This window comes from Eleginops maclovinus, chromosome 24 (genome assembly GCF_036324505.1).
Source record: "Eleginops maclovinus isolate JMC-PN-2008 ecotype Puerto Natales chromosome 24, JC_Emac_rtc_rv5, whole genome shotgun sequence".
Classification (NCBI taxonomy): Eukaryota; Metazoa; Chordata; class Actinopteri; order Perciformes; family Eleginopidae; genus Eleginops; species Eleginops maclovinus.
This window is the reverse complement of record NC_086372.1, coordinates 2,481,407-2,505,176: the sequence shown is the minus strand read 5'-3', so window position 1 is coordinate 2,505,176 and position 23,770 is coordinate 2,481,407. Positions and strand designations below refer to the sequence as shown.

General features: G+C 42.5%; 1 protein-coding gene across 1 annotated transcript in view; it reads right to left on the bottom strand.

The window, feature by feature from the left end:
• Nucleotides 1-22,070, bottom strand: part of ptgfrnb (prostaglandin F2 receptor inhibitor b) — a 38,032-nt gene extending 15,962 nt beyond the window's left edge. The window contains 11 exon segments of the mRNA XM_063877848.1: nt 960-1,147; nt 1,318-1,364; nt 1,366-1,538; nt 1,972-2,092; nt 2,197-2,357; nt 2,451-2,597; nt 10,756-11,181; nt 12,764-13,171; nt 16,727-16,985; nt 17,517-17,629; nt 21,771-22,070. Of these exon segments, the coding sequence (XP_063733918.1) occupies nt 960-1,147; nt 1,318-1,364; nt 1,366-1,538; nt 1,972-2,092; nt 2,197-2,357; nt 2,451-2,597; nt 10,756-11,181; nt 12,764-13,171; nt 16,727-16,985; nt 17,517-17,629; nt 21,771-21,822 (2,095 nt within the window). The 5' untranslated portion in view covers nt 21,823-22,070.
• Nucleotides 22,071-23,770: the final 1,700 nt, after the last annotated feature.

Genomic DNA, 23,770 nt, shown 5'->3' with positions numbered 1-23,770 from the left:
TCATATTCCCTTTCCTCAAATCTCCCATTTTCCTGCTCTGTTTATCATATTATTCTCCCCTCTTTCTCCCCTTTTCCTTTGTCCTTGACACCTTTCCACCTTCCTCTTCGTCCTAATCGACTCCCTCCTTACTGACGCTCCTCTTCCTCCTCCTGACTCCCACTTCCCCGTCAGATCAAACAAAGTTAAGTAGGCCAGTGACTGTGGTGGGCGTCAAAGGGCTTAAGGTGTGTGTGTGTGTGTGTGTGTGTGTGTGTGTGTGTGTGTGTGTCTTTATTCCTGCACATTATTAGAGGAATTTATGTTGGTTAACATTAACAGTGTGTGGGTGGACGATGAGTGTGTAACATATTCCCATCTATTGACACACACTCTAGGATTTCCTGGATAAACAACACAGACTCTTCATATTGTTATAAAAGTGACTAGAAAATGGATTTAAAGTGGATCAATAAGGAGAAAGCTATTGGGTAACTTATAAGCCACAATTAGGAACAGGAAGTAGACGTACAAATAAAGCAAAGTGGAAACTAATCAACGTGTGGTTCACGGGAAAGCAAAGTGGGTCAGTGTAAGTGGTTTTTTCAGCTCTTTTGCCACGCGTTTACTTTCTAGAGTAAACTTGATGTCCCTCGGCACACAAACACTGGAACATTTAATGATAGCATACAGATTCAACTACTTCAACTCCTGCTGTTGTATGCCACCAAAAACTACAGTTCCCATGAGCCTCTTTGGACTTTGCTATGGAGAACTACAGAATCCTTCCTTATTTGCTAAGGACTTTGAAACTGTAAAATGATTGGAACTTTTTTATCGCAGATTGGTAGTTTTTAAAAATGTTCCCCACCTTAAAACCAACTATTTAGTTTGTTCATCGTATCCATTTAAGATAAAATCGACAATAATTAGTTCCCAGCTCCTGTGTTTTGCTTTCCTCGTCCCACGCACTGACTCACCGTTCTCCTGGAAGTCGATCTTGACCTTGTTGGACTCGGCGCTGGTGGCTCTGGTCCAGGCCTGACCCGGCTGCTGCTTGGTCCAGGCCGTGATGACGCACCAGTAGAAACCTCGGTCGGACAGCTGGACGCCCACCAGGCGGAACCGAAACTCTGCCGGACCGGCCTTCGTCAGAACCAGACTGTCTCTGAGTGGACGGAGACACAGAGGGGGAGAAAATGCATGAATAACAAAACATATATAGAACTTAAAGTACATTTTGTCTTCATTGCATAGACTTAACAACAAAAGCATGTAAAAATGTCTGTTCCGTGCATTATAGACGGTGATTCTATTAGTCCAGATGTGTTTCAGTACCTCCTGTTGGGGTCCGTGGCCCCCCCGTGCTGCAGGACGTTATCAGGGGCTGAGGGTCATGATGGTCCTCACGGTGCCCTCCAGGCTGTCCTGTGATTGGACGAGCACAGAGTAGCCCGCCTCCCCGAGGTTCTCAGTGGCCACGGCGCAGCTCATCTCAAACGTAGCTCCGCCCACTGAGGCTTCACGGAGGCGTTTGGCCACGACGTTCAGAGTGGGACCTGATAAATAACACGACTCCATCAGTAAAACATTGAGTCCGACGGGGAAACCCCCGACAGGAAGTGATGAGCAATTACACCATGATCTTCTGCAGTTACATCATGTCTCAATTAGCTAAATTGAGGTCAGCAAATGGGGCTGAGAATGGAGAGGAAGTGTGTGTGTGAGGGGGAGACAAGAGGCCTGTTGTTCAGCTGAGAGATTTTACTATGAAGTCTGGAAATGATAAGAAGACATTAGAGCTTATTCATAAAACCCAACAGCAGGGGTACTGTGATCGGATGGCAGTGTGTTAGTGTTTCATGTGGAGTAATGCTTTTCAAAGGAACTTCATTAAGTCAAAATGTATATTCTTTGTGGGCCAGATGTGAAAAATGTAGTTTAAAACGACTCAATCATTCAGAATTCAATCCAGCAGATATGGATCCTTACGTTTGGTATCCCATCGTACAACCAGCGGTGCGCTCTCGGCCTGGGCGGTGTTCATCACGTCTCCCTGGCTGCTGACGCTCCAGGCTGACACTGTGCAAACATACTGGCCCATATCGATCTCCTGCAGACAGGTAATCAGAGTCAGTGAGCGACATGATGTCAGAGTAAAAGCTTAAACTTTAACTTTAAAGAGACATGGTTTAAAAAAGACATCAAAAGAAAAACCTGCGTGCGGAGGAATCGCAGTTTGAACGTGTCGGGATGGACTCTGGTCAGTGACATCACGCCGCTCTTCAGCCTATCAGAATAAATCGCTCCTGGCAACAGATTGCCTTTGCCATCCAGGGAGCCAATGGAATTTGAGGTCTGTGGACCGCCCACTAAACCTGCGTGTGGTTGGATGGGAAAACAACGAGAGGTTATATGCAGTCTTGTAATGATTCTGAGGTAAACACATTAAGATTCTGAGGTTCAAGTACCAGGAAGTGTGGTGTGACCCCAGGTGACCCCTAAGCGACCTCCCAGGGGCAGATGGGTAATGTTGGTCACATGACACGCCAGCTCTGTGGGCTCAGCCGTCATCTGGGGGTTCAAGAGGGCTTCAAGGTTCACCGTGAAGCTCGGTTCTGTTGAGACAAAGCAGGAAATCAAACTCACTTTGATGCATTTCAGAGAAGATTTGAATGACATTAGACGGACCAATATTGGTCAATTATTGCTGCAACACGATACTAATTTGAATAAAACAGGAGGAGATCAAATGGTGAATGTGGTCACCCGTGTGCGACACCCTGGGACATTTGTTAGTCCTGGCAAACACACCTCAACACATTCAAGGCATAAAGAATGACACAAAAACCCAACCCTAATCCTTTGTGAAACCCTAGAACTGCAGCTGAAAACAAGCATTGTGCTCCTGCAAAGTGAAACAGCTTTAAAGCTCAGCTGTCTCAATGAAACGCATACAAGGGTATACATTTAACACGCTGTCATGTATTTTTAGACATTTTATGCAACTGATATAATCGTTATGATACAGGAGCACAGGATAACCTTTCAGTGAGCAACACACCGTACATTTTGACGAATATTCAGACACTTTTTCGGAGTATACAGCATGTAAGCATTCCTATAGACTGTGTCTGTGTTTGAAATTCTACTTGTTTTCAGAGTACCTTGAGGGAGAAAGTCAACCCTAATGTTCCCATATATCAATTTACAGTACTGCGCTGCCTCCAGAGAAATAAATCCCATCACAGAGGGGCGTTTCGTTCATCAATCATTGCAGGTATTGTCATTTTACAACAACAGAGCCTCTAAGACAAAATGCAAAGTGGATTCTGCTCCCCTTTTTCGTGGTTTGGTCTCAAAATAGAGCTCAGCGATAGAGCCAGACAAACCTGTAACAACACTGTTTACTGTGGGAGGGGAGGTGTGTGTTACAGTGTTAATAAGTGTGTGTGTGTGTGTGTGTGTGTGTGTGTGTGTGTGTGTGTGTGTGTGTGTGTGTGTGTGTGTGTGAGGCAGGTCCTCTCAGTCAGACATCCAGATTGCACCTTTATGCCTCAATGAACAGGAAACACACACACAAAGATTTCCACCTGCCCAACTGTGAGATATCTAAAAACACACACACACTCGAACACACACACACTGTTAATGTATACACAGGTAGTGATACACAAAACACGCAGCAGAAACACTAAAAATACAGGAGTGTGTTTGAGAGGGTGTAGGGCAAAAAAAGGTGGGTTTGCATGACGTCATTTTGGACGTCACACACACATTGACTCATGCTCTGTCACCATCTGCTGTGAAACACAAACGCGCGCACACACACACACACACACACACACACACTTTGATCGATGAGCATGTGTGAAGTTTCTCTGCCAGCTAGCCACGTGTCTCTCTCCCTCACACTGAAACCTGTCCTTATTTAGAGCAGCCACTTGTCACGGGGAATGTAGGTACTGGATACTGACCCATGTGGGGGTTTGAAAGCCCGGGTATATCTTTTGGTAATGTATGTTTATTCTTAAATACAATGAAGGAAATCTCACAAATTGGCTTTTTTCCGAGCAGAAATACAAAAAGGAGCCCTCAGTTTTCAACAAATTGGAGTTTTCTAAAGCTAAATAAACTACTTCTACTAAACTAATATGGATTTCCCTGCAAACAAGTCCATTTAAGGCCTTAAACATGCTGTCATTTCAGACACGTAAAGGACATGCAAACACCCTTAACCTGAGGGATAATTCCAGATAACATAATTGACACTTAGCTAAAATATCAGTGGTTATCTAAATCAGCGTTTTGTTCAGATTTTTCTCCTTTTCATAGACTTTGATTTTGGTTAGCAGTAACACATCCCACTGATTCTAATGTGATTCAAACAGTTAATCCCCATAGCTGTCGGCAGCTGGTATTTGTCTACAAGCAGTATACTGTACACACATTTTTTCACTCATGTTCTTTATCTCAGTCCAAAACCTAAATGTATTCATGGTAAATAAAACAGAGAAAACTTGAAACACACACACACACACACACACACACACACACACACACACATGGAAGGTTAAAAATAGCTTTTTCTTACATTTTTGCATAAAAATCCTCAAGTTTTGTTGATCAGATCACTTTAAGATCAGGAATAATGGATTTATAATGAATAGATTATACAATGACTGTTTTGTACTTTTAATGCCTGAAATAGGAGGTTACTCCTCAGACAGATCCATAAACACAGCAACAAAACCAGCTAAAAAAATGAAAGAGCACAACTAGTCCAGTAGAGTTAAACAACCAATCAACCCCGTACACTTCTCTGTTATTGTATATAAACAAATTCCACGGTAAAGAGTCCTGTGCTCACCATTCTGCTCCAGAAATTGTGTAAAAACAAGCTTTCAAAAAGAGGAAAAAAGGCTCTATTAGTTTCGGGGAGGCAGAATGAGGTAAAAATAGGTCAATGTCAACAACACAACAAACTGCTTTCATCTGCGGCGCTCTGCGTGTGTTCGCTGTAAGAAGCTGCTCTTGGTGAGTTTGCACTGATTGTAATGGTGACACTCATTTGCCTCCGACTGCTTTCCGACGTTATTATATCTCGTTCATTATTTCCCCGCCACTCGCAAAGCAAATCGTTAGCACACACGCCGCCCGTTCAGTTCAGAGAGGCAAAGCACTGCTGACGTTTTTAGTTTCCTTCTCGATTAATCTACCAATTACTTTCTCAATTGTTACATTATTAAACAGTCTAATAGGTCCTCAGACCTGCTGTCCCTTAACCTTTCACCTGAATATATTCAAATGGGTAACATGGACAGCCAAACATGCCAATTACATGCAAATGTTATGCAGTTTGGGCTTAAAGGTCCATGCGTTATGATTTATTATCGCGTGTTTTCAAAATGTATTGCAGGAATATTTCATTTTGCATGTCTTGGAATTGCATAAAAACGTCCCTGTATCAAATGAACCCCCGTCACACAAATTAGAGAAGAGCTGAAACAAAACATGTGTAATTCTTGCAGAAATCTCCAAATATCTCACGTTTTTGGTACCAAATAACAGCATGCATTCGTCTTTAAGGTCCTACTATCTAAATATAGAATTTTCGAGGCATTATTGGGTTGTTACATCTCTGTTGCATCCAACTTAATGCCATTACAGAGCAAAGGAATGGCCATAATATACTTAAACACTTCTACATATTCGAATAGACGCCCAACCAAACCACAATATTCATCACTGATTTAACACAAAAAAAACTGTGCCTACAAAATGAATATTCAGGACCCCAGTTTTCCCAGATGGTGTGCACCCGTTATACTGTTGGCCTGCTAACCCTCCTAAAGATCCCCTCCCCCCTGAAAGAAAGAGAAATATGGGCTTTGGTAATGAAGAGGGGGGTGTAAGAGGTTAAGAAACAGTCCAAAACAGATATTCAGCAAATTATCATAAAAACAGTCAATAAGGGTCATGCAGGGTCCACACAAACACACACACACACACACACACACACACACGTTCGGTGTGTTAACAGGTGTTAAAGCGTTTGCCTCTGAGCTAGGCAGGGATCTGAACTCCCAACCCACGGCGGAGTTCGCTGTTTCCAGTAACAGAAGAAAAGCTGAAATCTGCCAAAACAACCAAAGGCATCCGAGACTCTGGTTTCACAGGAGTGTGCAGCCGTGCGTGTGTGTGTGTGTGTGTGTGTGTGTGTTAAACCAGATATGAATAAGCCACCCGAGCCGTTCCCCTCTCTGTCAACACTCTGTGTGTCTCCCAGGAAGGGAAACTGGCTGACACACACCGAACAGATGTACAATTTACATCGAACATTACAGCTCAAACTAAAGGTAATCAGATTACTGTGTGTGCAGGAAGATTACAGTCATCTGTTTCCACACATGCAGGGTTTTTCCAGGGACTTCCTAGACAGAGAAAGCCATTTCTACGACTGAAATATGAGAAAGTGTGTAATATATAAATGTATAAAGGCTGAATAATGAATACTCCTCCAATAATAGATGAAGGTTTGGAAATCAAGCCAACGTTTCCTGCAGTATAGATACTAAACATCATAAAAACCTCCGCCTGTGGCGATGCACAGACGCCTTGAATTCACTGCTTTATATTTCACTGAAGGGTAGATGTTCACTTAGTTTAGTGGAGTGCTGAAAAGCTGCAGGAAGCGTCCTAATCTGACTCCTCCAGGAGCCATTCGTTGCATCTTCCTTAGTAAATCCTGTAGGAATTGCAGTTAGCATGACGGAAGATCGCCGGTATATTTGACAGACGCTATCATTGAAATGCCCCTCAAAATAACCACATATCAGGGGCAATCAGGGTGTGCATGAGGTGGGAATCGAACCGTTTAAATGAGAGAAATACATTTTTACAAGATGAGGAATACACTAACGCTGACAGACAGCCTCCTCATTGAATATAATGTAAAACACCTTTAAGGACAGGTTGTTTTAGACGACTATATAACGTGAATACACTGTTGACCTTGCAGTTTCTGACCAAATACATTACAAATTGGACATGGGCTGCAAGAAGTGAAATGGAAATGAAAAATATTACATTAGTTCTGAAGAAAAAGGGAACATAATCTGCTCATTTCAGGCTCATATTAGTATTCTGAGACTCTACTGTGACTTGTTTACATGCTTTAATGCTCAAAAAGGTCTTTATTATTTAGTCCGTGCACACCATTTACATGCGCACGACCTACTGGAAAGGGAACAGCCCAAAAAGCACAACAGGGCTCTTTAAGTAATACCGACAGCTTGATACCTTTACAGAAATACTCCAATAAAAAGGTCCCATATTCATAGTTTGTTGGTGTGATTGAAGCCTTATAGATCAGCCATTGATATGAAGAGAAGAGGAGCAAAAAGCCATACGTATACAATCTTAAAATACACCTATATACACACACACACACACACTTTGTATATTCATAAATATTCCGTTATGAAAATAAGAAACATGAGCTGCATGAAGTACGAGGAGTCCTTTTTGAGCGAAGTGGCTCCATTGACAACAATTCCAGCTGACACAACAACACGCACACAGGGGAAGTGTAGCCAAGGGTGAGGAGAATTACACCCTCTTTAACTGTGTGTGTGTGTGTGTGTGTGTGTGTGTGTGTGTGTGTGTGTGTGTGTGTGTGTGTGTGTGTGTGTGTGTGTGTGTGTGTGTGTGTGTATGCCATGGAGAGCTCCTAAACAAGTTCTCCAACTGTTTTTTTTTTTTGCTTCCTGGTAGGCCAAGCATTGTGGGGAGAGTGGGCAACCTCAAGGCCACGCATCAATAGGATAGGAACTGACTGGTGGTCAACACACACACACACACATACACAAACACACACACATACACAAACACACACACAAAGTTTAGGCTCAAATGCAAGAGGAGTGAGGAGAAAATATATGAGCTGTAGTCAATTAGAAATGTTGCTCTGTTGTGTGTGTGTGTGTGTGTGTGTGTGTGTGTGTGTGTGTGTGTGTGTGTGTGTGCAGACGCAGTATAAAGGAATGTATACCCCCCTGGCAAAAATGTAGGAGTTCCACCAGCGAGAACAGGCGCATATCCTGAGTATGTGGGACACAAACACACACATTCCATTTTTTGAATCATGCATGCGTTTGTGTGTGTGTGTGTGTGTGTGTGTGCAGAATTTACTCTCAGGAGAAAGCTTTACATTACATTTTAATTTCTTTGAAAGCCTTCAACAAACCTAGTTTCCCTCTCACACTTGTACAAATTGACACCACATACACACACACATACACACAGATATTTCAGCCGTTCGCTCACGTTACTTACTGTGTGTGTGTGTGTGTGTGTGTGTGTGTGTGTGTGTGTGTGTGTGTGTGTGTGTGTGTGTGTGTGTGTGTGTGTGTGTATGTGTGTGTGTAGTTGACATTTCTAAAGGCAACATGGATCCTCAAGGCCCACAGAGCCTCTGTGTATCTACGAGGGACGCTTGTTGTTTTAACTAAAGGCTGCGGTTGGCATACAGGACAGGATGTATGTAAAAACGTACCCAGGACATGGATGTGGTTTGGGGTATTCTCCCGCTCTTATTCACCATTAGAGATATTTTGTGCGGTGAATAATCGAAAAACACCGTCTATAGTCGGCTCTTGTTCCTTGTTCTGAAACCACCCTGGCTAATGAAATGGTGTCAGTTCTGCAAATCATCTCTACCATAGGTACATGTATATATTGTTTTAATCAACTTTAAGTGCGTGTGCAGCAACACCATGCATGGCATTGTGCAGCCCCGGCTTAACGACACGTATAAAAGTAACCTTGAATGCTATTTCAGTGTTTAACAACATCTAAATAAACTGAATGGAGAGGAAGCTGTTGTCACGGCAGGGAAGTCACGGGAAAAAATAAACCAAGCGAGGAAGCGTGTGAAAGAGGAAGTAAGTATTGCTTTAGATGTGTGGCGCTGATAAGAGCCCGTCAGTCACTGAAGGAATATCCGTCAAAACGTCCTTTTAAATTCCACATATTTCTGATGAAATGTCTTTATTTGCTTAGTAATTTGGGTTTCCCTCACCACAGGATGGGTGTGGTTGGTGTCTATGCTTTTATTTTGATAGTCTGGACTTAGCTTGGAGGTTAAATATCTCAAATTGCTTTAAATCAAATAAAAATCGACCCTCCACAGTCAAACCCTACGAAAAAGAGGAGGTAGAATCTATACAAATGGAAATAAATCACCATGCTTTATCATTTATATGAAAAAAGGGAGATTAAGTGGAATTAAAAACCTGATTAAAATACAACTCTGTCATTAGATTTCATAAATTGGTCAAAAAAAGTAGTTCCTGATTTGCTTTAGACGTCATTTTCTGGAGCGAGAGAGGAGAAAGTGTGTCTGATTTTGATTTAAAAATCTCATTTCACATTGTGATTCTGTTTCCCGTGGCAGTCGTCCAGTCCAAACTCTTTAAAAAGGAACAAAGACTTTGAGGTGTTTTTGAACCGAACCCAATGCCAGGATGCTCCAAAGCAGAACTGGACTCTATAAATATAAACTCTTTTATATCGCACAAAAGAAAAGCAGGACAATAATGATCATTTGTTTTCTGGCAACTTTTAGCAAGCGTCAATCCGCCAGAGAACTTCCTGGGGATTCTCAAAAGCAGTGATAAGTGATTACATAAACAAGACTTTAGCATTTATTTAGGACATTTATACATTTCATGGGGACTCAGGGGACCTAATTCTTACTCAATTACATTGGTTAAATACCCAAAACATCAATACAAATATCATATTCTTCAGTATCCCTTCAAGTTCAACTCTAGGGAGGTTTCTTTTTCACATTCAGGCCAAATCTTTGTGCTTATTAAGTTCAGTTTTACAGTTAAGTAGCTCTGCAGCAGCACTTTATATGCACTAAACATGTGGTTTACGTAGCACATACAGAGGCAGCATGAGATTAACTTGCTAAATTAAAGCAAAAAGTGTTCAATTAACCATCGTTATAAAGATATGCAGTGGTTTTACTTATCGGAAAGACGTCTAATACGAGGTTAGATATACTGCAAGTTATTTTCAAGTGGTTTCAAGCTTTTATTTTGAAATTTCTCAAATTGAGAGTAAGAGAAAGTCCGGTGCAAATGCATGTGATTGTTGTTTTAATTTGGAAGAATAATTGAATCTTAATACTCAATGCATCTTCAAAGACACCATGAACAACCACAGTGTGACTGAGCATCCTGAGCAAACAATATATGTATTTAGGAGGAGTAAAAAGAGACTAATTCCCCGTCTAATTGCGTATCCAACACATCACCATGCAAGCCAACCACACTCACCGACACGATGTCAAATTTAAAATGGCTGTGAAAGTGAGAGACCTCCCAGCCTCCTCCTGATCGCTGTGTCGACTGAGGTTGACACCCCGAGCATCACACACACATTTACAGCACGAATACACATCCCCAGAGGTAGCAGAGTGCAGGACAGGCATGACTAATCAATCGTCCTTGCAGCAGGAGTCAACAGCTGACTGGGGGATTAGAGAGTTTCCCCTCCAGACTACCGATTCGTCTGAAGCACTGCTACACATCAGGAAACAGACATCCAGCTCTTCAGTGACTTTATTTAGCTTCTACACTTGTGTGGGGCATCAGAACACACATGTCTTCACTAAAGGATGATAATAAGTAAACAACACAACAAAAGCCATGTCTTTATGCCTCAATAATCATCAAAACAAAGAGCATAATTAAGTCTACTCACTGATCTGCGCCACCTTCACCGTCACAGGGCTGGATGTTTTCTCCGCCGCCATGTGCCACCTCCCTCCTCCTCCCGAGCTCCTCCCTCCCTTCTCGATGAAGGCCCGGATGCGGCAGGTGTACGCGCCCCCGTCCTCACCGCTCACCCCCCTCACCGCGAGCCGGTACTCGCCGCTGCCCGTCCTCTCCAGGCTCGCCTCGCCGCGGTTTCCCGGCGCGCCGCCGGACGACGACGTGTTGGAGATCACCACCCCGCTGCGCTCCATGGTGATGAGGTCACGGCCGTCCGCCAGCCAGCTCACCTCCAGGGCGAGGGCGGGGAGGTTGTCGGAGGCGACGGAGCAGAGGAGGGTCAGCGTTTCGCCGGGGGTGAGGAGGAGAGACGACGAGGAGGAGGAAGAGGTAGCCTTCACGCTGAGGGACTGACCTTGAGAGAGGACAGGGAGACAGACACAGGATTCAACAATAGGGTTTGTTTGTTTTTAACAAATATCGAGCTGCACACTTCATCGAAATGCAACGTAAAGAATCTAAAGATGTGCATCCTCTCAGCAAGGTGCTAAAGAACAACTCTCTATTCACAATATATCTAATAAAAATGTGTCTTTCTGTGCATCAGGGGTTTGGACATTATCTCCACTAACAACCAGGGTCTGTGTGCGTCTCCGTATGGTGTCTGGAGAAGGACAAAAGACATAAAGCTCGCTCTGTTTGACTTTTCTCATCCTCTTTACTCAAGTCAGAGAGTCAATATGGACTGTCTGGCACACAATGGACCTCAGACCTGTGTGTGTGTGTGTGTGTGTGTGTGTGTGTGTGTGTGTGTGTGTGTGTGTGTGTGTGTGTGTGTGTGTGTGTGTGTGTGTGTGTGTGTGTGTGTGTGTAGCTCATCTCTAGTTTCATTACGAACCACTGGGTGTTTTACAGCACTTAAAAATAGGATATGGTAGCCTGGAAAGATATAAGATATGGTGACCACAGCAACCAAAGGGAATGAGTGTGTGTGAGTGTGTGTGTGGGGCCCCTCTGAGGACAGAATAAGACATAGAGAGAGACAGTGAAGGGGTCACGAGCCTCCTGGGACGCAGAGAAAGAAAAGAAAGTCTCACAGAAAAGAGGATGCCATTCAAATGAAAGAGAGGGAACTCTCCCACGTCTCTCCTCTCTCACAATCCTGCGTTTTCTCCCAGAGTTCCTCCACATCCAGAACAGGAAACTCACTTTTTAATCTACAATTAAACCTTCAGGGTTCCTTACCTACAAACACCAGGCATAAAATATGTCTTTTATCCTTTACCCATCATAATTTAATCAACTTATTCGAGGAAAAGTCATGAAACTGATAAACACAAGGGGTTTATTTCAATAATTTCTGAATCTTTGGGGGTTCTGGTGTTAAAGGGAGCTTTTGAAGCCTGGATTAACCACCTGTTGCCATTTTTTATTAGCTACCGAGCTAAGGCTAAGCACAGCTGGACGTGACAGTCCCAAACACCAGAGAGGTCGGAGATTTTTGAAGTTTTTTGTTCCAGATGGGTCAATGACAGACCCAATCTTACATGAGCTAAATCTCCCTCCTAACATACTTCAAACATGTGAACACATTTCCAACTAACATAGCAAGATATACCAGCAACAATGACTTTTATAAGCAACTTAAAATGTGTTAAATTGAACACAACCAACAGAATATGAGTGTTGTTGGCTCTACTACCCTTATCTGAGTGACGTTACGGCAGGAAAAGTTTGGGAAAATAATGAAAATAGATACATTTGTACATGTTTTAAGTCGTTTGAGAGAGAAAGGCCTTATTTTTTAGATAAATGCCTTTTAACACCTTTTAAATATACTTTTAAAAAGGTAATTGACCAATCAGAGATGTGTATGTCATGTTTAAACCTCCAGTCCAAACAGAGCAGCTGTAATGAACTGCAGGTCAAATACTCAGCCTGTAAACAACGCCATAAAAGGGAACGCTTGTGTGTGACGGAGCAGAGAGCGGACATACCTGTCGGGGTAACAGCCACAGTTCCCATCTCTCTGGTGCTCTCCACAATTTTTATCCATTTCCCCCCGTCCTCGTGCGTCCACTCGGTGCCGTTGCACTCGTAAATCCCCTCATCCGACGTCATCACTCTGGAGATCACCAGCTCGAACGCGCCGTTCTTCCCTGGGACCAATCGGATGCCTCCGTCGGCGTATCGTCGGGCGTACTTAACCCCCGTGACGACGTCGCCCTGAGGGCCAAATGTCAAAATGTCCTCGGACGTGGTGCCCCTCTTGACCGACCAGGTGACGGACAGGTAGGTGGGGTAGGTGAGTTGCCGGGTGACGTTGCAGGAGAGGGTGAGGTCACTTCCTTCGGAGACGATTGGGGGCGGAGTCAGCGCGGAGACCTGGAGGGTGTTGGGGATGACTGGCGGGGGAAAAGAGACACAAAGGTTTATTCTCAGGTGCCTCTCATTCTCAAGCAGTCAGATGTGTTTCCTTTGTTACTGTTACCTCCTGTACTCTTATCAAGGGCACCGACTGAATGACAAACAAACAGCTCCAGATAAAGCTGTAAATGTGTGATTGTGAGTAAATGAAACGCACCCAGAGGAATGTTTGTTGAGGTTAATGACTGAGTAAACTTTATTTCCCTCTCACTGCAGCTCATTATCCTCCTTTCTCTGACTCTGGGCTTGGTTTTGTTCGATACTAAATCCTTCCTTGATCAGGTCCTGACAGATTCTATAACCATCGTCGTGTTCTTTTTATGACACACACACACACACACACACACACACACACACACACACACACACACACACACACACACACACACACACACACACACACACACACACACACACACACACACACACACACACACACACACACACACACACACACACACACACACACACACACTGAAAGATGATGAGTCACTGTGTGTGAGAGGAAATTAAAGAACGGGGGAACTCCTGTTGGGAGCACGACTCTTTCCTTCAGATGCATGCACGACAACGGCACTGAAAATGACTTTCACCTCTGCTTTTGCACAACGGGAAAGTGAAGGAGCAGAGTTTAGATGCTTTGATGGATGGCATGTCGGCAGTGCATCACGGGGGGTTAATAACAACGATAATTACAGGCTCCATTTCATCATCTCCAGCAACTTATTTTGATCCTTTTCCTGTGAAAAACAGCCGAAAATGAGCCAATTCAAAGGTGTGTCTCCATATTCTACACTGACTTCAGGGGTGATATTTATATAATATAGACCTTCAAACTGGTTTTTACATAAATGCTGATTAATCCTTTTTGTCAGCGGTGTTACAAATGAACCCAAGAGTGGCAGATGGTTTGGAATGAGGAGTCAGAGCAGTGCACTGTGGGAATTACAGTCATGCCGCATTCACCTCCTGTGGGAAAGACCGACTTTTTTGAAGCATTTGGATAGAAAAAGACTATTCTTTTCGACTTCAGGCGGATTACTCATGTATCTTTATCTACAGGTTTGTCTTGAGTGTACACACAGACAGGATGTGAGAGTATGATGATAGATGACTAATTAACTTTGAGTGACGTGGTGTTAAAGCAGGGAGGAATGTGTGAGCCAATGGGTGAAATTGGGCAGGAAATAATCAAATTTCAAGAAGCATTTGTCGTATGACCCATATCCTTCAGTTGTATTTGTAGACACATGAATTCAATGCCTTTTAAAAGGATAATTGGAGGACTTTTGAATGCTGTAAACAAGGCTTAAGTGTCCCCGTGGACCAATCAGAGGTCTGTAGGCGGGACGAAGAGCCAGGACATCATCTTCCTACACCGCTGCAGCCATGACGTGCGGAGATAACCGGACACCAGGAAGTACCCGCGCACTGCTGCAGTGAAGCGAGGCTCTGTGGCAGATAACCAAGGCGGGGCGGATGATCTGCGCTTGACTCTATCAATTAAAACGAGCCTGAGAGGAGTTTCCAAACCCTGCTGTACTTCACTGTTTCTTATGTAACCAAGCAGCCTCAGTGGGGCTGTGTGTGTGTGTGTGTGTGTCTCTGGACTGGTATTGCCCCCGAGCAACAAATGTGACTCGTCAAGTTTATTAATGGCTGTCACACACACACACACACACACACACACACACACACACACACACACACACACACACACACACACACACACACACACACACACACACACACACACACACACACACACACACACACACACACACACACACACACACACACACACACACACACACACACACACACACACACACACACACACACACACACACACACACACACACACACACACACACACACACACACACACACACACACACACACACCTAAATTTAACAAGCTGTCTGGGGAGCAGAGCAGGGAAGCAGCCCAACATGATGAGGCATTGTGGAGCTAACCTGCTGTCACATGTGACTTCATCCCCTACATGTGGGGCTCATATCTTATCTCGCATTGCTTTGTTTTTTTTGTCATGTTTGGAGCAATACTGGCCAAAACAAAAGTGTGTAATTAATCACTGAGTGGAAGAGGAAAAACTCAATTTAATTCAAAGGAAAATAAACGCTGAATAGGGGTTTCTCTCGTTCCCTATGGTTCTGTGTCAGAAAATAGTCCAAATTAAAACGGTACAGAGCGAGGTCTGACTCTGAAGTAACAGGAACATTGTTTCTGTAGACCCTTAAAGTAAATACAACACAGGACATTTAGATTATTATAACACCTAATCTTAATCCTTACACCTCACCTTTCACTAAGTCACTCAATCACTCACTTTTCAGACAATCATTCTTTGTCTTCTAGACCTCTAAAGTTGCTCTGTGGAGATAAAGACTTTCCTCTGTTTCCTCTTAACATTTTTATACACACTGGTGAGACACCAATAAAACACCATATACATGTTGGCACGCCTGTAACCCCCCCTACATAGTTTATGGGAGGAACAGTAAACCGAGGGGGATCATTAGTGAAACAAAGAGGACCTTACATTGCGTGTTTCGAGGCTGCAATTTGTTTGGTTTGGGTTTTTAACTTATCATAAAAACTGTATTATTAAGAAAGATATTCCACTGTTTTCTGATGGACTTCTTTCTGTCCCTCCATCCTCCTTAGCGACAGTCTGTTCTCCTTAGCAACGGTCTGTTATCTATAATCAACAACTTCTTGGATGCCCGAATTGACCAATAAGAATTGAGTAGAAATGAGAGGACCTAAAAAAGGTGAATTGATGCCACTACGTTCTATTTATGAGGCTCATCTTTCTTGCTTTATTATCTCCATACTGGTTTCACATTTCAATGGATGACTTGAAGTTCTTGTTAAACAGGTTTTTGTGTTTATTTTAATCTCATCATGGTTCATGTTTTGAATGCAGATGATATTATTATGTTTCCTGCCTGCTGTGCGGCTCTCATTAAACATGAACATAACATGATATTTATGGACAGTGAGAGTGGTCTGTTCGACACGGGATACAATCAAAAGTCTGTTTTGTAGATGACACATGATTGGTTGGTGTAAAGGTCTAGTAAGACAGCAAAATGTCCTAGAATCTTAATGCTATGGGTACATTAGCATGATTTAAGGTTTAAAAAGGCAGATTTTCCTCTGATTATCAACTGCTTAACTCCAGGAAACATGTGATTTCACTTCTGTCCCGGTGGAGAGTCATATATCTATACACTCATTCTCCCCGGACCTCATTTGACAGATGCCAACTTCTCCCACCCGACATCTGCTCCTCAACACGAGTGTGTAGAGGTGTTCATAGCGTGTGTGTTTGGGTGTAAAAATAAAGCCAAATTACAAGCAAGTTATTGTCTGAAACCAGTGGGAGTGTGTGTGTGTGTGTGTGAGAGGGAGGATAGATGCATGATCAGTAGAGCATTAGTAAGTCAAGGGGATAGCTGTTAAATGAACACACACACACACACACACACACACACACAAACACGTACCAGTGAGTTGGACCTGAGCCTTGTAGTTTCCGGCGATGACGGAGTCGGTGCTGGGCGTTTCACACCAGTAGAAACCGGCATCCAGCGCCTTCAGCTCGGCGATCTTCAGCTCCACCTCGTTGTCCTCTAGGCGCACCAGCGAGATGTCTCCGGAGGCGACGCGTTTGCTGAGAGACGCGTGGGGGAAGGCGGTGTCGAAGGTGGAGATTATCTTTATCCTCGGCCCGTTCGCCTCACTGGTCATTATCCACTCGAAGTCCTGCAGAACAGAGTGGGAATGAATGTTGACTCAGAGGAGGAAGAGGAGTAAATAATACTATATTAATAGACATTCACTTCTCTTCCTTTCTGCTGTTTTTCCTCCAAAAACAAGTGGCCAGATTTCCCTGACAAACCCTTTTGATGCATCTTTACTCCAACAGGTTTGAGTGAAACTATTTCACGCTCCTTTAAAACAGAATACTAAAACACAGCATACTCACATTCACAGGACTATTAAACTGCTCACTAATTGCAGGGAATTCTGGGACATAAAAGCCAGATAAAAGGTCTGGAAAGCTTGAGTAGTACTAGGCACACATTTGATCTATACGCACTATAAAACATAAACCCAAGCCCCTGTTGTTTTAAGAAATAAAGCCTTTTATAAATGATATATGATATATAGGTTGATTAAAATAAACATCTGTAGAGCTGAGAGACACAGACAGAGAAACACAACTGGTTTTTGGTCTTTTTCCAATGAAAATATAGGACAAAATACATAAAAATCCCCATAATTTTCACTCACCTGCTCCCGAGGCCCGCTGTATTCAGTGACATCACACCTGATGGACAGCGGTTGACCCTCCACCCGAATTAGAGGACCCGGAGACAACGTCACCACCCGGGCCGAGCACCCACCTTCAGGGATGGAGAACAGTTATTTTTAGATAAAGGAGAATTACTTTTGTTTCGCTATCAATTCTTTTTTTAACAAGATAAATGCGAGCTGACGCTGGATTGGATTTTTTTTAGGCGGTGTGCAAAAACCTCTTTGATCTTTGTTCTGAAGGCTGGGAAAAATCAATGCTCAACAAACCTATTACATCCAAAGCAAAATGTGGAACACCATATCAGTCTCATTGAAAGAGACTCAGATCTGCTGAGAAAACAATGTGTGTTATGCTGTGTTAGGAGCAAACCTGATGCAATAATGAGGTGGCATTACTTTAACTCTGTCTGTTGTTGGCCAATGTTATATCTTTGAGGTTGAGGGATGGTGTTAGATAGATTACTACTTTCATTAAGGTTGTATAGGAGGAATATTTTCAATATAAAATGTCCATTGCATTGTCCATTTGTCAAAGCGAATGACTTTAAATGGCCAATTTCTCCAGCGCAAGACCAAAAGATACTCAGTTCATAACAAGACAGAACAAAAACCAGGAATTTTGTACATTTTAGATCCAAAAAAAGTGCCTTTTCTGCCATTTCTACATCCAAAAAACTGCTTGAAGTTGGGGTAAAAAAAGAAGGTCTAAAAGCAATTTTAGTCACCAAAGGTGTCTTAACACTACAGCGCTGTTTCAACATGCAAATCACCATCACACATGCATCAACACAGGGCTTGTTGAGACTTGTGCAGAGTTGAACAGTATTGATGAGGCTGCTGCTGCTGCTAAACCCCAGACTGCTTTCTGTATTTATTTCTGCACACTCCTGCCCACATCATTTTGTTTGGCAGGACCTGCTGTCAGAACTCCAGCAAAAAGCAGCAACCAGCGGTGAGTGATTGAGGATTATAAATGAGAGTCACTCTCTCATTTAGCCTCATTTGTTTATGAAAGTGGTGCAGGTACAGTATCTGGCCGGATCAAACCACCTGGTTCACCACATTCCTCCCCTGTCAGAGTGAAGGGAGGCATTCAAGCTGAAGCATGTCGAGACACAGCTGAGTTTCTCACTGTTTGACACTTTGCTGACGGGATCTGGCTGAAAAAAGAACCCGTAACCCCTGACCCTGACGTCTGCCATCAGAGGTGAAGATGCAACAGGCTGCTGGGTTAATGGACTGCAGGTAAACACAAGCCTTGAAAGGCAAAAAATACAAATAAATACAAATGCTTACACAGGTTGTAAACCAAACCCCAGGTACTTTTCCTTTAAATTCAATGAAAAAGTGAGTTTAGCTCAAAGAAAGCAGCATTTTGGCTTCAAAACGACCTAATATTGACTTTTAAAAAGGTGGATTCATTCTGATACTCTTATTATATAAGGATTACAGCAAAATAACATATGTTTTACACACAGAAACTGCCACTGTCAGTCAGTTTTATTAAGGTCTTGCATGACTCCTTCTGTAAGACATCACTTCAAACAGTCAGGAGGGGCTTTGAGGAAAAACGAAACTGGCTCAGCTTCGGTATAAAAAGAAATTGCATTCAAAACGAGTTCTGTGTGTGCGTGTGCGTGTGTGTGTGTGTGTGTGTGTGTGTGTGTGTGTTATCCATCAATACTTGAAAGAGTCCATCAATACTTGAGTCTCTGGCAGTCGGCCTGGTGTTATGTGGTGCTAAGAGAGTGAGCTTCTCTCCGCTTTAGTGAAGGCACAGTGTTATAGATAGCATAAGCCCTATTGTTTCTTTGACTAAATATCACACAAAGTCCTCCAACAATGTTATTGCAACCATGAATAATTTACCAATTGCCCGCTTTATGACGTCTAACACGTGTGACACTTCAAATTCTTCCATGGAGGTTGTTGCCATTACTCACGCTGATAAGACAAAGTGATTCACTCGACTCGAGAATATCCACTTTCTCTCCAGCTTTCCTGTGCATTGAAGATTTCTGCAGTGTCATATCACAAAATGACCAGCGTATAGAGCTGTGTGTGTGTGTGTGTGTGTGTGTGTGTGTGTGTGTGTGTGTGTGTGTGTGGGAGAGGTGATATAGCACCCATTTATCACTAAAAATAAGATTTCCTGTCTCTCCTTGAAGGCATGATGCAGCCAGTAAAGCCTGAAGCCATCAGAAAGTTCAATAATCAAGTCAGAAATCTAAAAATAATTGGACACAGTGACATTTTCTGGACGGGTTTGTGTGCAGCGCCAGAGGGGCAAGGTTTCTTCCTGCCATTTCTCTTCTGATGAGAGGAGTGATAGCTCGGTTATACCTGAATATGGAAACCGAGGGCAGTAAATATGAAACTGCAGCCACAAGAGACTTAGCTTAGCTTAGCATAAGAACTGGAAAACAGCCTGGTTTTGTCTAGAGGTAAAAAAATATCTCTTTTCCTTCCTTAAATATATGTTGTTTTTGCTTGACTGACAGGTATTTCGACCTATCACAGTCAACCATCTGGGTCACCACTTGCTTGTCCCAGTCTTTTATTATGAGTTGACACATACCTTAAGTTAAGAGGGAGATATTTGAGCTAAAAGAAGTACAGAAATCGGAAAATACTTGCATATAAGAAGCTTTTTTCTTAATGTTTGCAGCTCTACACCTCAACTTATTCACTTTGCACAGCACTATACGGTGTTATGATATATATAAATGGCAAAATATGTGCTGCAAGCCATAACCCTCATCTTCTTTTCACTGTAAAGGTTACTTATGGCTCACAGCAAACCGTATGCATTGTGTTGGGGTTGTGTTATCTCCGAAACAAAAATGGGGAAGGCACATATTTCATGTCATAGAACAGGTTATGGAAGTCTTCAAATAAACCATATAAAAAGGGAAGTACAATAAGGCCTCTTTCCCATCTGCAGCGTCAGAGAACACCACAGGAGTGCTGGCGACATTTGATCATCTTACACTGCACTAATTTAAGCCAAGGCTCCTCTCTGACACACACACACACACACACACACACACACACACACACACACACACACACACACACACACACACACACACACACACACACACACACACACACACACACACACACACACACACACACACACACACTTTACACAGGAGAGTCTCTATGGCATTAACTCAAAAACACATGGCAACTTCAGTGTTTGTGAGCCCTGTTAAGCCTTATTTGCCCCGAGGAAAACCAATGAACAAGCCCTAGGATGTCCCTGAATGTGGTGAAAACCAGCCTATTGACTAAGCATTGTGGCCCTTCAAACCAGCTGGATAATTAGTCAGCCTGGTTTAACCCTGGTATGCATGCATGACAAATAGTAAGGCTACTCATGGTGGCCAGCACAGTTGGACATCCCAGTGGGCTAATGGGGAGCTTGTCAGAGCTGGTCACTTCATGATGGGTTTTAATGGAAGTACAGTGTTCTTGGTTAAAAAGACGTTGAATAACTTGGACTGTTTTCTCCCCTGGGGAAGTGTCTCTGTTATACACTACATTTTCTCTCCTCACAACACAAATATGTAGTTAAATGAGAAAAAGGGAGTTTTCCAATCCATGTTTTGTCCCTAATGTGTTTTAATTAACCTTACACTCGGTGAATAATAAGTAAATCATTTAAATTGGGTTTATTAATTAGCTTAATTCAATTGTAGAGCAGTTTTAACACGGTGAGGCAGTTTGGGGGAAGCTACCAAGAATCCTTGCGCCAAACCCCCTTTAATAATATACCATTTTAGCTTTTTAGCCTGTCGTTACATGGAGACATCTCTGACAGCCTGAATTATGAATTTTCCTAATTGAATATGATTAAGTTATAAATTCGGCCTGATCAGAAACACCAGGTGACATTAATTAATTACTTAAATTTCAACTTTCTGAATCTCTTCGCTTGTTGCAGCCCTGAATCTAAATACACGGTGGGTTGAAGCAACTAGCAGTGATAACCAGTTCAAAATGTGTAAATTATAGAAATGAAATGCTGTTTAACAGGTTAGATATGTGCCGAAATGGTTAATGGATGTAATAGATATAGCAAATGCTTAAATGATCCCTTAAAGGGCATGTACGTTTGAAGACACACGAGTAATGATTAAATTGAGGGATTTCTAAACACAGTTTGGCACTCCTTGCTGGAGAGTTAATTAGCAATCAGCAGCGAAGCAAAGAAGCGTTTCTTACCGAGCATTAAAACACCGACGACCACCGTGAGGAAACACTTATCCATTTTCATTCCTCTTTTATTCTGTCTTTTCCCCCTTAATTTCCCCCCGTTTTCTTTGTCCTGCGTGTGGGGTAACAGCAGTCCTCTCCGACCCAACTCTTCACGCGCCGCACACCGGGCGCAGCCGCAGAGCAAAAAGAAAACCCGACTGTAAATCCAGACAAAAAACGGATCCAAAAGGGTGTGTTTACACGGTCCACAGACTGACACTGAACCGGTTGAATGTCTGCATGGGAATAAGGGTGAGATTGATAGTGAGGGAGGCTGTCAGGGGAGGGAGAGTGGCCGGAAGTTAGGTGACGGGCTGGAGGAGGAGTGGTGGAGCAGGGAGGTCCCAGGTGGAGAGAGAGAGACTCCCAGATCAATTATATCCTGTCACAAGGTGAATGCTGCAGACATGTCAATGCCACACCTCTGATGTGATGCATTTTACAATACTTACTTTGGTATGAAACTAATAAACAACATATGATAGAGTGGGATGCATTTAACAGCACTAAAACTTGAATTTTCTGTATTTTATAACTGTCTTATTCTTTGTTAACTGTTTTAATGTGTGGTTTCTTGGCTTTTTAATGCCTTTTAAACATATTTTTCCATTGTAGTGCTTCTTTTGCACTATATCTTATTGCTTTTATTGTTTTGATAAGGGCATTTTGAATTGCCCTGTGGTAAACTGAAATAAAATGTGAAATAAGTGTGCATTACTTACGTATTTGTATGCTACTTTACACTTTGAACCATCTCAGAGGCAAATATTGTACTTGTACTCAACTACATTAGTTAAATATAACTTTAGCTACCTTGCAGATTCACAGTCGCTAAAATATGTCTTATTATTAAGCAAACTCCCAAGTCGTATAGTAATGCAGATAAGGTCCACTTCTACCACATGCAACATTAAAGCAATGAAAACATTAATGCAACAATAATTAAAATCAAATAATAAAAAGGATATTCTTCTTAAATAAGCCATTGTGCATAACTAATACTTTTCTTGTTAGGGCTTTATTTGAATACCTACTATTTGGCTGTAACTTAAGTGTAATGCTAGCAGTTTGCCTCTGTTTCCAGTCTTTATGCTAAGCTAAGCTAACTGACTGCTGTCTGTAGCATGTGTGTGTGTGTGTGTGTGTGTGTGTGTGTGTGTGTGTGTGTGTGTGTGTGTGTGTGTGTGTGTGTGTGTGTGTGTGTGTGTGTGTGTGTGTGTGTGTGTGTGTGTGTGTTTGTGTATTAGACAGACACACTGTGCAGGTCAAAGATCCCCGGCCAGTGGTCAGGGTCAAAGGTTGAAACTTCAAGGGTCATCTGCTGTGGTACATTTGAGTTGCCTATTTTTAAAAATTGTGTGTGTGTGTGTGTGTGTGTGTGTGTGTGTGTGTGTGTGTGTGTGTGTGTGTGTGTGTGTGTGTGTGTGTGTGGCCGATAGGAATCAAGTATAGTTCTGTATGTGGTCTCAAGGCAACGTGTGTTGAACTGACACACACACTCACACCGGATTGTCTTATCTCACTGACCTATCAGTCATTAACCACAGTCCTGTATTCCTGGCACTAGATCTGCTTTTGATACCCTACTTTAAATTATGCCACCTCAGATTTGATGCTTTTTAAAAAGACTTGCCTTAAATCTCTTCTCCACTTGCTATAATAGACTTAATTCAGTTTTTCTGATAGAAGGAATAAAGTAGTACACTGGAAATACAGACAGTACAATCCTAGGGTCAATCATGGATCAATTCTAAGTGTTGGATTACACTAAAACCTCAGTTGGAGAAAAAATAGACGTGTAGCGCCACCTACTGGTCAAAGACAAATAACTATGAGCGAATAAATGTATTTTTATTCTTTGTTGAATTTATTTATACATGTATTGCACAAATCGGATTTGAGAGATAATCTTTTGGGATTTATTCAATGTGTTTTTGATTATAATAATTTAAATTACTTAGATTTTC